Raw genomic sequence first — 16,851 nt, 5'->3', positions numbered from 1 at the left:
TTAAAAACTTTCTTTTTTTTAAAATTTACCTACTAGAAAGTTTAGTTTGAATCTATAAAAATTCTGTATTAATTTATATCACTGAGAGATTTCCCTTCAAATAATTAACTAAACAAACAAAATACATGAATTATTAGAGTTAGACATAGTTAAGAAAGGGTAGATAAAATTTACATGAACTATATGAACAATGATATTATGCCAGATGAGACTGCCTAAATGTTTGTTACTTAAAATTCCTATGTTTGTTACTCAAATTACTAAATGTTTGTTACTCAAAATTCCTGAAACATAACACCCAAGGTGACGTATTAGGAGGTGGGGCCTTTGGAAGGTAATCAGTTCCTGAGGGCAGAGATCCCCATCGATGGGATTAGTAACCTGAAAAGGTGGCTCTGAAGAGATCTCTCTCCAGATGCCATGTGAGGATTCAAGGATTGAAATCTTCAGCTTGAAGGAATGCCTTCACCCAACTATGCCAGCCCCCTGATCTTGGGACTTCCAGCCTCCAGAACTGTGAGAAATAATTTTGCTTGTTTGTTTTGTTTATAAGCCACCTGTCTGTGGTATTTTGCTACAGCAGCCTGAATGGAATAAGACACCTGAGAAGAAAAATATGAAAACTGCTAAAACACTAATTTCATAAGTGACATAATTCGCTTTACTTTCTCCATCATATCTCAGTCCTGGTACAATCACAATTACATAATCATAAATAAAATGATCTGCTCTTCAAAGTGTGCAAAATGTAAAGGGCAGTCAATGGCTTCTTGAATTCAGTGGAGACTATATATCTAAAGACATACAACAAATGATGGTAACATAAACTAATTAACTAAATGTTAAAACCCTAAAATCCTCAAAATGAAATCTTAATGTCATTTTTACCTTTCAATTTCTTTTTCCTGGGGGTTTGAAATCAACTTCGCTTTGTTATTTTCATCAGTAAGGGCTTTCTGTTCTTCATAGGCTTTTAGTCTTTCTTTTAACATTAAGATCTATTAGAGAGAAACAGTAGTTAAAATATGAAATAAAATATCTGTCTCTATTATACGTGACCACAGAAAAATTTTAGCTGTGAAACGAACATGCCAGATTTTCAACTGTAATGGGAAAAAACGTCAAATTTTGGGGCAATTAGGTTTGCACAGTCCCATAAATGAGTAACTAAGGGAGATGAGCATAAAATGTAAAGAGTAGACATACCTCTTCCTTCTGTTCATTACAGATCTTTACATACTGAGTTATATGATTGTCCAAGTTAAGAACATTGCTCTTCAACTGTTAAAAGATAGAAATTATGATTGCATATATAAAGAGATAATAATCACATAACTATATATATATAAGAAAAATGACATATTCTCATTAATTCAGTTCTATGAATTCAGAATTTGTGACAATTAGTCATGTGACATTCACGATCAATTACACTCATGTTCAAAATCTATGACAAGAGGATATACTGAGCACATTTATAAAATAAATGAAATTATAAAGAAATTGTCTTACTATCTGAGAAAAGGTGTAAGAACTTACGGAGCATTCTTCACATTATAATTAAAGTTGTCCACTTTCTTTTTCCTCTGACTTCTAAGAAATTTAGAGATAATTTTAAGTTTCAACAATTTCTAAGCTCAACTAGTTTTTAATGCGTTATTATATTTTATTCTTTTTATAATTGTATGGGCTTCTTGGCAGCTATGGAATAGCGGAAAGAACATTAAACAGAAGTTCAAATACTTGATTTCGAGGCCCTGTTCACTTCTCATTTAACTGATTTAGAATTTGGTTCTTAAAATTCTGAGCATAGGATTCCTCAACTCTAAAGTAGAGCGTTCCGCAATGGGTTGCTGTAAGGATTACATGAAAAACATATGAAAAGCTTTGCATGCCCATAGAGTATATCCTTTTCCAGTTAATTATACATAGTATATGAACATCTTTCTAAGAAAGACAATAACCTGCTCAGCTTCATATGGTGGGAGTAACAGAGGGGTAAGCAGCAGAAGTCATCACACCACTTAAACTCTACATTTTTTCTGACCCTAAGATCCTGTGATTTTAAAAATATATCACCATTGACTTACATTTTCTTAATCACCCCAAATTACTGGCAAAAATACTGACCCAACCAGTCATTATTACATTGTTAGAGCTATAAAGAGATTTGTTATATCAATATCATGAATTATTTTAAAAGGGCTATTTACTTTACAAACTAAGGCAGATACATCTATTTTACAGATGAAGTTACTGAGGCTTGGAGAGATTACCTAACATGTCCAAAGTTTTCACATAGAAAGGGTTGGTGCTTAGTTAAAGCAGACAACATCATCCTTGGCTGTAACAAATGTGTTAAAGCCCTGACCAGTTATTCCAGGGTGCCACCAAAATATCACCTGCCATGACATAAAGCACCCTGGTTCTCAAAAGATAAATAATAGTATCTATTATATATGTAAGCAAAATGCTTAATGGTTTAATTGTCCAAGTTAATGTTCAATTAACCAAGCTAATAAAGACATTTCTAAACTTGTTCGCTAATTCATTAGTAAAAATAAAACTCTAATTAATATTTTTTTAGAGTTATAAAAATAATATACATCCAATGCCCTTACAACAAAGGCAGACTAAACAAACTTACAGAAGATTTAATGTCCTTTGCACGGTTAGCATACTTAAGAGTGTTATATGTGTCATCGTAGAATACAGAGGAAGGACTAACAGCAGCTATCATTATAGTTTGACAGTTTCCTCCAAGAGAATCCTTTAACAAGCGAGTGAGCTTACTATTTCTGTAAGGAATATGCTGATTCTTTCTCTGAAAGAGCAAAAAAAGATTTCTTATGTCATTTTCCACATTTAAGTGCAAACCTGCTATCACTTCACTCTAGAATTTAAGCACTGCCCAACTCTGCGTAGACTTACAATATAATTGGTGATTGAAATGATGATAATGAATCTTATAAAACTACTGAGTGAAACATAAAACAAGTATCCTACTTAAAAGTTATATTCCCATCTAAATAAATATAAACTTTAGTTAATAAAAAATCAATATTGGTTCATCAGTTGTGGTAAGTATACCATATAAATGTGAGATATTAACAACTGGGAAAACTGAGTGGGGTATATTTAACAAAATCTTTCCATATTAACTTTTATCAGAAATATAATGTTCATATAAAAATACTCCACTCATTTTTTAAAAAGAAATCAAAATACAAAAGTAATGTATGCCCTATTCGAATCTACCTTAGGAATAATAGGAATTCTGCATGGCAAAGCTGTTTCTCTCATAAATAATTAGCTAATATGGATATGAAGTAAATTAAAATTATATACAATCTTACAGAGAATTCAACTGAAAGGACAAAACAGTTCTAAGAAAACTTAATATTTCTAGGTTTTCCTTTACTTAAAAGACACAGCTCTGATTTTAAAGTAAAAAACAATTTCCAAAAAGCACAACTTCCATAAAAATAGAATATTATAATGTTAAGCTAAAAGCAATCTTATGTTATTCAGTGTAAATCTTTCACATTATAGAAGAGAAAAATGGAAGCTAAACAAAAAGTGAAATGACTATTTCAGGTAACATGGCTGATAACTCAGAGCTAGAAATAGGCCCTAGGTATCCTAGCTCCTGGTAGTACTATACTTTCCATCCTAACAGTGTTTTCCAGTGTGCAATGAGCACTGCTGGTGTTAACTTAAAATGATTTCACATATACAAGACATGTATTAAACATGGACTTATAAATGACTCAATAGGAGTTAATTATTAAAAATCGGGATGCCGTGGGGCGCCTGGGTGGCTCAGTGGGTTAAAGCCTCTGCCTTCAGCTCAGGTCATGATCCCAGGGTCCTGAGATCGAGCCCCGCATGGGACTCTCTGCTCAGCAGGGAGTCTGCTTCCTCCTCTCTCTCTGCCTGCCTCTCTGCCTACTTGTTATCTCTATCAAATAAATAAATAAAAAATCTTTAAAAAAAAATCGGGGGGCGCCTGGGTGGCTCAGTGGGTTAAAGCCTCTGCCTTCCGCTCAGGTCATGGTCTTGGGGTCCTGGGATCAAGCCCCGCATCGGGCTCTTTGCTCAGCAGGGAGTCTGCTTCCTCCTCTCTCTGCCTGCCTCTCTGACTATTTGTGATCTCTGTCAAATAAATAAATAAAATATTAAAAAAAAAAATCGGGGTGCCTGGGTGGCTCAATGGGTTAAAGGCTCTGCCTTAGGCTCAGGTCATGATCCCAGGGTCCCGAGATCGAGCCCCGCATGGGACTCTCTGCTCAGCAGGGAGCCTGCTTCTCTCCTCTCTCTCTGCCTGCCTCTCTGTCTACTTGTGATCTCTATCTGTCAAATAAATAAATACAATCTTAAAAAAAAAAATTAAGTTGGTATGGAAAAAATTCTATAAATGGCTTAAGTTTAGAAAACCAGTCTCTATACCATACTGTCCACTTAGATGTTTGAGATTTTAACCTAGAATATGAAAGACATCTTGCTTTTGTAATCTTTATGTGATTTCAGGAACTTGCCTTTTGCCTCTTTAAAAAGACTTTCCAAATCATTTTAATATACTTTTATTAATTCAAAATACAACATTTTCCTAGCACTTGTTGACCTCTATTTTCCTAAATATAGGGATTTCTTAAAGCTTGAATGTGGCTTGAACTTAAATCAATGATCGCATTTTAATTAAAAGAAAAAAAAAGGAAGTCATTTTTACCAATACAAAAGTTATCAAATATGCTGTGTTCTAGTAAGCACTCTGGCATAGAGTAGATATAAAATATTTTTAAATACCCCAAAGGTGTCTCATATACATTACCCTATAAGGTGATTTAACTATATTTTATATCTTAAGACCCTCTTCCTAAGAAAAATCAAAACACTTACTATTTAACCCAAATTTATAGTATATAAAATACTAATCAAAACAAAATTTAGTTTTCTTAAAATATAGTTTTTGTAGTCATCCCAATTCAATTATGCTTGTTGTGTAGTGATCACTAAATGGCCACTTTAATAATCAGATTTAACATAAGTTATGAGAAAGTACCATAAAATCTATCAATATGATATTCAATATGTTTCTTTCAACAAATTGTGATTATAAAACTGGAAATTAAAACCAAACCAAACATAGTTTTTTTTGATATAATAGGCTTCCTATAGTCTTTGCTTTGGAACACAAATATTACTAATACATTCTTGAAATTTGATTTATAACAGACCTTTGAAGCAAAATTATTTTAAGTAGTATCTTCCTAGGAATTACACATATTTCAATTATTTCAAAATACTTAAAATAAATAAACATATTGTACCTACCTTTGTGTCTGCTAAGGCATTGATAACATTCCCAAGAGCTAAGAGTGATCGATTAATATTTGTGCCTTCTATAAATCGGGTTCCTTTAGCAGTGGTAGTACTGGCTCTCTCAGATCCTGCCAGGTCAATGAGTGACATCTTGGCAATTCGTACATTTTGACTGATACTTGCTGTTTTGTCTTGTTGCCGCAAATAAATCTTTTTGAAATTATAGAAGAATAGGAAAAATGAGGATACGATTTAAGAAAATTAAAAGGGAACATGTACTTTATTTTTAAAAGAATATGATATCAAAATTATTCTCATTTTAAAAACAAACTGAACAAGTTTAATAATCTGATTGATATCCAAGAATATCTGAAATAATTATGGAAGTTGAAAAAAACTTGGAAGATGAAAAGATTTCCTATATGTGTACCAAACGGCAAATAACTTCTGATCTGATAGAGGCTCAAAACAACTGCCATTTGTGTTCTGGTAACCCCTGAGCCAGATCACAGACTTATTGGAGGGTGGTGGTAGGGGCACAGGTAGTTTAGAAATAATGTTCCTAACCAAAAACTAAAGGCAGTGATCAGAAAGCTTTGCATGTCTCCAGAAACTGCTCCTAAAGGAAAGCTGAATTTGAATGTTGACCCAAATTGAAGATTAAGTGTATTCTAATTCCCAAAAGTATTGTATGTCACTATAATTAAGAAAATGTCTCATATAAAAAATTAGTAAAATATACTTCTCATTTTTAGTCCATTAGAGTAAAGCATCATTTATTGAATGCTACTTTGTAGTTCAACTGAAATAAATTAAGTGGCAAACTTAAAAGAAATTGGTTAAGATTATTCCATTATAAAGATCTTTGTTAGTATTTCTTATAGGGCAGGGTCTAATGCATTCTGGGGAAATTTCAGTGTCACAGATAAACATTTCTCTTATGGCTACTGATAAATGAAGAGTCAGTGGAAAAAACAGAAAGGATTAATAAAGTTTTATGGACTGGTGACTTTCTGAATGACTTGACTGCCTCAGATATGAATTCTTTCTACTATATCAATTTCTTACTGTAAGTTGCTTTACACGAGTATAATACAGAATGAAACTATAAAATAATTTGGATTTTAACAGGACTAGAAAACAAAGAAAATAATAGCTACTAACATATGCTTTAACACTTTCTGGAATTGTATTTCTAAAAGAAATACAATGTCAATGCAATCAATGTCCTTAAAGAATGCAACTACTTGCAAGGTCCTTATGATGAAATTTTTAAAAAAGTGAATCAGAATCTCTTGCTTCTATAAATCTATACCCAAAAAGAGAAGATTTGTTCTGAATATAACGTCTTTAGGAAAGATTAAATATTTTCACTTCTAAAAACATAAGGGAAAACACCCTTTAATGCTACCACCTTATTATGCTGTATCTTCACACAGTAAAAATTTATACTTCTGATTTATATATCCTCAATTCTGAATATTCTTGATAAAATCTTCTCAAAGCTCCAAAATAAAGGATATGCTGAGGAAGAAGTCCACAGCTGAAAGGATTTTCTCTGCATATATGAAAATTAACCCACATGAATTTGCCTTTATTTTAAATTCAATTTTAAGAGCAATAGTTTAATGGTCTGTTACCTGGAAAACAGCATGAGAACGAGAAGATGTGGCATTCATATCAGTGGGATGTTGTGTCCTGTTCTTGTTTCCACTATCCAATAACTGTAAAATCTCCTCTGAGGATTTGGGCTAGAGAAGTTTAAGTGAAAAAAAAAAAAAACCCCACATAAAAATAGCCATCTACCTTTAAAATCTTTAGTAAATTCTCAACAAGAAAAAAAGACTTTTAAAGATAAAATTAAAGGTAAAAATGCATTCTACAAATTGCATCCCATTAAGTATTTCCTATATAGAACTAAGCAAATGATATACAGTTGACCTTTGAACAATGGTACTGACAGAATGTCAGGGCACTGACAGAACTTTCCCCTTCAGGCAATTAAGAATTCACATGGAACTTTATGACTTTCCAAAGGTTTTGCTAATAACCTACTGTTGACTTCAAGCCTTACTGATTATATGACTAATTAATTAATACATATTTTGTATAGTACACATATTATATACTGTATTCTAACAATAAATGAAGCTAGAGAAAAGGAAATTGTATGAAGAAAATTATAAGAAAGAGAAAATACATTTACAGTGCTGTACTGTATTTTATTATGTTCAGTTAGCCACTGTATAGTGTACTGTATTTATAAAAATAAATCTGCATATGAGTGGACCTGTTCATCTCAAACCCATGTTGTTTAAGGATCAATGTTACTTTGTCTGGTGTTATATAAGAAATAAAATATAGAATCTTATCTTTTGGAGGAGATAAAATATACATGTATTAAGCAGAATACAGAGTATTAAATTTGCAAGAAGATTTTTAAAAGAAAAGCTCATTTAGAGTGACTGGGTGGCTTAGTCAATTAAGCGTCAGACTCTTGATTTTGGCTCAGGTCATAATCTCAGGGTTGTGAGACTGAGCCCCGCACTAGGCTCCGTGCTGGGTGTGGAGCCTGCTTCAGATTCTCCTTCTCCTTCTGCCCCTCCCCTGGAGCTCTCACCCTCACTAAAAAAAGAAAAAAGCCCCCAACCCCCTTACCCAAAAACAACAAAAAGAAAGGCTCATTCAACTATTTGAAAGGAAAGCAAAATAATATTGAAGGTATATTCTGATTCTTTTAACTCTGCACTTTATTACTTTTCTTCTTTCTTGAACACAACAGAAAATGAATAAATGGCTAAATAACCACACTTGTTATTACAATAAGGAAAAAAAATTTATAAACATACCTGATGTAAAGTCAACCCCTGAACGACTACCCCCTTCTGGGCATCTTCCCGAACAGCAAGTGGCCCTGAATTTACTAAGAGGTCACGAATCTGTTCATTATATACCTTAAGGAAAAACAAAACAAAAAACTGCTTTAGCACTGAGGTTGAAATAATAGTGACAACATCACACGTGTTGCTGATTTAAGGTTGCATTAGAATTACATCTTAAACCTAAGCAGCAACTTATTTGCACCATCTCACCCCTTCTATCTCATGTTGCCATTAATTTCCTACCATTTGAGAAAACAGAAGAGTTTAATTACCTAAGTTTGCAACTGAAATTTAAAGGTAGAGTCATTACACCCTCTCTCCATAATTCCTAACTTGACGATTATGGTGAAATAGAAATAAGACAGCTTGAATTGCCTTCTCCTATTTTCTAGAAATATATTGGGACACATGGTCTTGGGAAATTCCAGTAAGTTATATGGAGGTGGCATGGTTCTCACTGAAGATAGTTTATTATTTCATGATGTCCCAATAGCCGAAACTTTTTAAATTTTAGAACTTGAAGAGTTAAAACCCATACTCAAGGATCGACAGTATTTATTTCATTTATCCTTTAATCACATTAAATCTAATATGCAATTCTTAATAAGTCCTATAACAGGACCCTCCCCCACCACTTTCTTAGGAACTAAGGCCCTAGGAGGTTAAGTAATTTGGCCATGGTCACAAAAGTAACAGCAGAGTAGGGATGGGAGTCCTGATTTCCTCACTCTATTACATGGCACTAAAAACACATCTGTATTGTAGGTCTTTGGTAATTTTTTTTCCTAGTAATTTCTGTAAAGCAATTTCTTTTTTAGTAATTTTTCAGCAACTCTTTTTTAGTAATTTCTATAAACAATGCATAGAAATAGTACTATTGATCTGATTTGATGATTTTATTAAAGGTACTTAATTTTCTACTTGCCAACCAAATGACAACTGATAAGATTTAAAAAAGCATACAGTTTTAGGCTTTAAGAATTATTTCGTGTAAGTTATACACGTGTGTAGTTATGTTCTAATAGATAGCCTGTAAGTGTAAGGCTATCTTGTCAGGCTATCGTGTAAGTTATGTTCTAATAAATAGCCTGTAGTGATACTTCATTGCTGGTAAGATTTTCTACTGAATGATAACCATTTTTAAATGTAAGATTTAAAATATAAGAAACTTTTAAAAGTAGTAAAATATGAAGATACAATTTTTTGTTATTTTCTTGAAAAGCAGTAGTTACTTTTCAAATACTTCTCCTTACCCATTTCAATCATACAAAATACAAAATTAGAACAACCATTCTCAAGCCAGTCTACAAATCAGAATCACCTGGGAACTTTTAAAAAACACAGATACATCAGTCACAATCCAGACCTGTTAAATTAAAATGTCCAAGGGTTGAGGCCTCGGCATGTCTATTTTTAAAAAGCTCCATAGCCAACTCTTGTGCACAGCCCAAGTGGAAAATGATGAGATTAGACATTGCCTAACCATTAATAAAATGAAGGCAGATTAAAAGAAAGAAAAAACAATTAAACACATTATAAAAATGACCAACCTTCAAAATTCGCCCAGTTATAAAAGGATATAAGGAGAAACTAAAGAATAGTGCCATATTCTTTACCCAATTAAGTTCAAAGCAATTTTTTTCAGTACTTAACTATAGAAAATGAGTTTTATTTCTCTTTTATTTCCAAGTTCTGTACACAAGAAAATTTTTAGCAACATACACACCTTAATCAATTTTTGAAATGTGAAGAAGCTTTCTCAGTAGGAACCAAACTATAAAGTTGTCAACAAGAGAGCTGGGACTACCAGAAATTTTTTCTCTGCTACCACAAATAGGCAGTAAAATCATGGATTTGTTTCTTTACTGGTATCTGAAACACTATCTGAATATAAAGTTGGTGTGCCTATCTCCTAGTTATGATTTTTCAAATGTCACCTATTACTAAGTGAGCAGAAGTCCTCAAAGAATGAGGACACAAGAGACGGCATGAAGAAGCCTTGACGGGCCAAATCCAGCATAATTTGAGCATATAAATAAATAGGGAAAAGGATTATAAGCTACTAAATAATGTTAAGAACCTATGAATCCACACTGATATAATAAAGGAAAGGAAAGTTCTTCCATACAGTAGAAAGCCAAGGAATAAATGTAGATGAACTGATGGAATTTAAATATCACTATTATCTACCATCATAATAATAATAGATTTAGGCATGAATCAACAATGGATGTCAATAGTAACAGATGAAAATTTGAGGAATAAGGGGGTAAAGTAGTATCTTTATAGTTTCTGCACTAACTCTGCCAAAACCAACATAATGGAACAGATCAAAGTTAACACAGCCAGTAATCAGACTAACTAACTATACCAGCCTCCTGATATGATACTATAAGAACTCAACATTACTTCCATTGTGTTTCTGCATGTGCATAACCTATTGACTAACTAACCAAATTAGGGTTTTTATGACAGTGACATAAAATACAGAAAAAAATCCAATTGAGACTAAAGAGAAATAACAATTGAATGCAATTTATGATCTTAGATTTTCTTTTTCAATAAAGGGCATCATCAGAGTAATTGGCATAATCTTATTAAGATTTATAGATTAGGTAATGGTGTTCTATCATTGTTAATTTCCTGATTTGGATACTATTCAGTGGTTATTTAAGAAAATATCCTGTTGTAACTTAAACAGTTCAGAAGAAAGAAATACACATATATAGAGGGAGAAGCAAAGGTAGTAAGATGTTAACATATGAGTCTGGGTGAAGGGTATCTGGAAGTTCTTTTTGCTAATTTTACTAATCAGAAATTAGGCCAAAACAAAATACTCAACAAAAAAAGAATAAGATGTGCAACAAATACCTAAGAGCAGGAATTTTAATGATTTTACATATTCATAAGAAAATTCTTAATGACTGAGAAGTTTGAATGGGCCATGGAAATTCTTTTTTTAAAAAATTACTTATTTATTTATTTGACACACACAGAGAGAGATCACAAATAGGCAGAAGTAGGCAGAGAGAGAGGGAGAAGCAGGCTCCCTGCTGAGCAGAGCCTGATGTGGGGCTTGAGCCCAGGACCCTGGGATCGGGACCTGAGCTGAAGGCAGAGGCTTAACCCAGAGCCACCTAGGCGCCCCGGAACTTCTTAATGGTTTCTCAACTATTGACTAACCTAAAGAACGGTTCTGTCAACTTACCTCCAGATAAGAAACTGCAGTACTACATACTTTTTCTTCTTTAATTTCATCCATGGATCTATAAAGGTCTAACATTGTTAGATACATTACTCCAGGTTCAGCAGCTGATCCTAGCATCGTGTGGGTCTTCCCAGCTCCAGTAGCACCATATGCAAGCACTGAGTTTTTATAAAAAGGGATCAAAGTTCTTTATTATGATATACAACATTACTATATCTACGGTCTAGTGGATAGTTCCATCTGAATATTCTGAACATAACTTTAAACTCAAGAGATCCAAAATTAACGTAGAGTCTTATCCTTAAAACCTGGGAATTTTAGCACAAATCCACTCTTCTCCTATATTCTGTATTCTGGTTAACAGTACTATCCTCCCCTCTGTTCCCTCCCTCTCCTCCACACCAATTGTTCAAATTTTGATTCATCAGTTACCAGTTTCCTTATCTCGTCTCAATCTTCTTTAATCCATCTATCAGAATTTTGTAGTTTTTCTTTTTATGAAAACAAAATCTGAATATGTTAAATCTTAATTGTTCAACAGTCCTACATGAGAAAGTTTGTATTCTTTGCCTTGGAATATTATTAGGCACTCCCTCCAGCCTATTTGTTCCTTGCAGTCGTCTAGGGATGCTAGATTTGTGAGGTTCTCTGTATGTGCTGTTTCTTTCTTATGCCACTGCCTTTCCACTGAAGACTTCCTCTACTTGATCCAGCTGGAATACTTAAACCTGCTCTAAATATTCAGCATAAATGTTACTTTTCCATGTCTTCTCTGTCACAGGCAGAAACATCTACTCCCTCATTTGAGCCCTCAGTATATGCTATATATACTTCTAACATGTATCACACTATATTTCCAACTGTGAGCTCCACTAAGGCTGAAGCTGTGTATCCTTCAGCTAGCAAATCACCGGCACAAAGCAGATACAAACTACAAGTTTGCTGAATAATGAATTCCAATAGAAGTCATTTATAAAATTTCCTTATGAAATTTGTGTTTTAGGCAAATTAGTTTGTTTCCATGATTCTCTCCAGTATAACATAAAAGTGATATGTTCTTCAAACACAAAACGAAACAAAAAGCTACTCTGAATTACTTATGGCAAATACTTGACACAATATAAAACCATTAAGTTCTCATATTATTACAGGTAAAACTATTTTTATAAGTTAAATCGCTCTGTTAAACCAAATATTAACTACTAAAATACTTTTCAGTGGAATCAATTAAACTGACATATTTCATTCTTTTCATTTTATACAAGCTAGTAGTACAATAAGAAGTCTTAAGACAGCTAGATAGTAATACAAAATAAAGCCAAGAAGGAAACAGATTCAGTATTAGTTTGGTGGAGATTTTTTTCATTTGGAGTCAAGAAAAATTTAAATCTCTGTAAATAGTATGGAGTTTCATGAATGAGGAAAAGAATACAAACTTAAAAATGAGAATCATAGCAATTCTAATCAATAAACCACATTCTATTCTTATTTGACCAAGAGGGTAAGTCTTCTGTAATAAAACTGAATGAGTCAGTGAAAGACAGTGAAACATGTTACAATTTTAGGGTCATCTTAAAGAAAACGTTGTAAATGGTGGTAATTACAAAAATAAGATATAAATTATGGTCTTAGCTACCTTTTAAGTATTGAATTAACTGGCCTTTGGATCTTCTTCTAGGAAATCAACATGGCCATTTTGAAAGGCAAATTACTATAGATCTATCCAGAGCACCAGAGATGCTTTCTGGGCTAAAGATATACTAAAATAACATATGATACTCAATTAACATGGGCTTTTAGCTTTTTTTCCAAGGTACTATTAAAAAAAAAAAAAATCATTCTGTAAAGAAACTTGCAGTGTTCAGAAATGTCCAACTTTTCCCCAGGGATTGATAGCTGTATAGGTAAGCGAGGGAATATTAGTGAATACAAATTGTGAGAAATCTGGTTGAAATACCCATGTGGTTTAATAACATAGGAAAATTAAAAAGATAACTGTCTATCAGGATCATAAAAAGACTTTGGAAGAGAATGTTTCACAAATTATATGTTACATATGAAGCCTAATTTTCAAAGAAAGTCTATATTTACAGTGAAATTCTATTTAACGTTATAATTTTTAGCAAATAAGCACCTTAAAATTGATCATGTTTAGAATGGGCAAAGTAGATGTCCATTCTAATGTAAAACTGAAATCAGATGGAAAAATTAAACTCTGACTGAAACAATTACCTGTGCAATTATATCCATTCAAAAAACTACGAAGAATTGGCTTAGTAGTATGTTCAAAAACTTCCAATTGAGTTGAAGTTTCATCGAAAACTGCATCAAATACAAACTTGAGATCCTTATTTTGTCTTTTTGTAATATCTCGATTTGCAGTTTTCTTTCCGTGGAAAAAACTAATTTCTTCTTGTTTGGGGTCAAAAACTAGGATATGCTTATCTACAACATGGACCACTTTATGGAATCCAGCTGCCTTTTCTTTTGTGTTTTCTGGACGCACACGAACAACTACTTTCATATGGTGACACAGGTCTTCCTCAGTGACAGACATTGTTGATTATCTTTCTTCCCCTGTTTGTATGAATGCCTGAATATTTCTCTGCAATTAAAAAGGAAAGTAAAGTATTAATATAAGTTCTATTGTATATAATACGACTGGCATATAGTGTTCATTAAAAAAAAAAAAGTACTAATTCTATTCCATTCCTATTAATTCTATTCCACTTACCTGGAAATAAATAAATAGATGCATTTATATATTTCTAAGGTTTTTATTTATTTGACAGAGAGAGAGGGAGAGAGAGAGAGAGAGAGAGAGAACACAAACAGGGGGAGTGGGAGAGGGAGAAGCAGGTTTCCTGCCAAGCAGGAAGCCAGACATAGGACTCGATCCTAGGACCCTGGGATCATGACCTGAGCCAAAGGCAGATGCTTAACGACTGAGCCACACAGGCACCCTGGAAATATATTTAAATGTATACACATAGACACACATAATTCACTCCTTGGTTCAAAACCTTCCAATGGTTATTTTATTCAGATAACAAGCTGAAGTTTTCTAAACAGTCTCCATTTTCACCTCATGGTTTATGATCTTTGCTCTCTCCATTCCAACTAACCCACCAAGCACTCTTTCTACCAACCACTCTCTCCATTGCAACGTGCTTCCTTCAATACCTGCGTGACTCTTACTTCTTTCAAGTCCTTGCTCAAATGTTGCTGCCAATCTAATCCCTAATTATCCTTATACTGCTCTATTGTTTACCAAAGTACCATCTTCAAATAATATATACTTCTTACTTATTTCTTGTGTTCTCTATTCCTGTTAAACTATATACTCTTTAAGGACATGGATATTTTTTAAAATCTGTTTTGCTTATTGATGTTTTTCCAGAGCCTAAAACAGTGCCCAGCACAAGGTAGACTGTATAAATATTTGATGAATAAATAAATTAGAAAATCTAAAAGGTTTTAAATTTTTTTTCTTAGTTAAAACTTTTAGATTCTCAATTAATTTCTGGAGAGCTGTGGTTTCCAAACTATTGATCTTTGTTTATCTTTACTTTTTATTTTTATGTGAAGAAATCTGAGCATCAGATCATAATTTTTATTTTTATTTTTTATAAGATTTTTATTTATTTATTTGACAGACAGAGATCACAAGTAGGCAGAGAGGCAGGCAGAGAGAGAGAGGGGGAAGCAGGTTCCCCGCCAAGCAGAGAGCCTGATGCCAGGCTCCATCCCAGGACCCTGAGATCATGACCTAAGCCAAAGGCAGAGGCTTTAACCCACTGAGCCACCCAGGCACCCCAGATCATAATTTTTAAACCTAGTATCATTGATGTACCCTGGACTTACATCATTACAGAGCAGATAGGGATCTCTGAATACACCATGGTGTATATGCCATCTTTATCAACTTCATACCTGGGCTAAATGCATTCTTGGAACTATTTTTAACCCTATGGGTTTGTGAGATACATGTAGAGATGAGCCTAGGTATATCAATTTCTACTGCCAAGAGACTTGCAGCCAAGATCACTTTTACTGAAAACAGTTCATGAGCCAAGTTTCTCTCTTTATTACCTTGGTGATTCTGAAAGATCTTTTGCTGTTCATTACCATAAGCGAAACTAATATAATGCTGAAACTCTCACAAAAGCAAAAGCTAGATTTTTGGGTAGCCTTGCTGTGACTATATAGTTTACCTATGGTGTTTGAAACAAAGTAGAAGCCCAGGGTCTGACTTCTGACTTATACTTTAGGTGAAGAGATATACCAGGGTCTTGTGTTTGTGTGTGATTTTTTTTGTTCTGTTTTGTTTTGTGATATAATCTGATCATTCTCATTGCTGTGTAAATAACGTACTGTAAGAATGGAGACTAATTAGAACACTGAAGTAGTACAGATAGGAGATATTTTCGACTCAGACCATGGTGGTAGTCAGATTCGGGAAATACTCTGAAGGTAAAGATAATAGATTCTCCTGATAGATATGGACTATGAGAGAAAGATAGGATTCAAGAACAACTCCAAAGTTCTTGATCTGAGTGTTGGAAATCTAGACTTCTTAAATTTGAGAATTTTAATAGACGTCCAGGTGGAAATGTCAAGGCAGTTGAAACCCAAGTTAAAAAAGTAAAGTCAGTTCTCAGAGTCTTAATGCTTCAGATGGCATTAAGATTTTGGGGGAATCTTTAAATCAAGGAGAATAGGTTGATCAATTATGTTAAATACTACTAACAGGTAAAGTACAGACTAAGAAGTAACCATGGGATTTAGTAACAAAGAAGTCAACGGGAAGAACAGTTTTGGGGGAATGGTGGTACAAAAACCTGAATGAGAGAAGACTCTGAATACAGGAGATACTACTGCAAAAGTAAGCAAAGGAATGGTATGGTGGAGGCGGAAGAAAGGTTAAAAAAAGACATTTTGTTTTTTAATTTTTAAAAAAAAATTTTTTAAAGATTTTATTTATTTGACATAGAACGAGAGATCACAAGTAGATAGAGAGGCAGGTAGACAGAGAGGGGGAAGCAGGCTCCCTGCTGAGCAGAGAGCCCAGTCCGGGGCTCGATCCCAGGACCCTGAGATCACTGAGCCACCCAGGTGCCCCCATTTTGTTTTTTTTAAATGGGATAAATAACAACAATAATGAAGCTAAAATATGTCATAAAACCATACACTTTTGGGAAGAATTCAAATAAAGCCAAAGTAATCTAAAAGCAGGAGACACTGGACATGGCACTCCTTTTTTAGACTCTGTCCTCCAAAAATAGAACACTGAAGAAGGAAGGATGGTTACTTGGACTCTAACAGTCAAGTACCAGATGAATTACTACTCTGCTCTTCTTCATTCTTGAGCTTCTATGTTTCACAAAGCACTTATACCTCCCTTCTATGACCTTAGACGACTTCCTTAACCTCACTGAA

At 33.6% G+C, this 16,851-nt stretch overlaps 1 protein-coding gene across 1 annotated transcript in view; it reads right to left on the bottom strand.

The window, feature by feature from the left end:
- Nucleotides 1-16,851, bottom strand: part of KIF18A (kinesin family member 18A) — an 80,210-nt gene that overhangs the window by 56,421 nt on the left and 6,938 nt on the right. Inside the window, exons 2-9 of the mRNA XM_059388500.1 lie at nucleotides 13,645-14,017; nucleotides 11,413-11,570; nucleotides 8,172-8,276; nucleotides 6,963-7,073; nucleotides 5,335-5,532; nucleotides 2,648-2,824; nucleotides 1,207-1,281; nucleotides 889-998 (exon numbers count right to left, since the gene is read on the bottom strand). Coding sequence (XP_059244483.1) covers nucleotides 889-998; nucleotides 1,207-1,281; nucleotides 2,648-2,824; nucleotides 5,335-5,532; nucleotides 6,963-7,073; nucleotides 8,172-8,276; nucleotides 11,413-11,570; nucleotides 13,645-13,969 — 1,259 coding nt within the window. The 5' untranslated portion in view covers nucleotides 13,970-14,017. The remainder of the gene's footprint in view (nucleotides 1-888; nucleotides 999-1,206; nucleotides 1,282-2,647; nucleotides 2,825-5,334; nucleotides 5,533-6,962; nucleotides 7,074-8,171; nucleotides 8,277-11,412; nucleotides 11,571-13,644; nucleotides 14,018-16,851) is intronic.

Source organism: Mustela nigripes, chromosome 1 (genome assembly GCF_022355385.1).
Source record: "Mustela nigripes isolate SB6536 chromosome 1, MUSNIG.SB6536, whole genome shotgun sequence".
Classification (NCBI taxonomy): domain Eukaryota; kingdom Metazoa; phylum Chordata; class Mammalia; order Carnivora; family Mustelidae; genus Mustela; species Mustela nigripes.
This window is presented reverse-complemented; position numbering and strand designations above follow the sequence as displayed.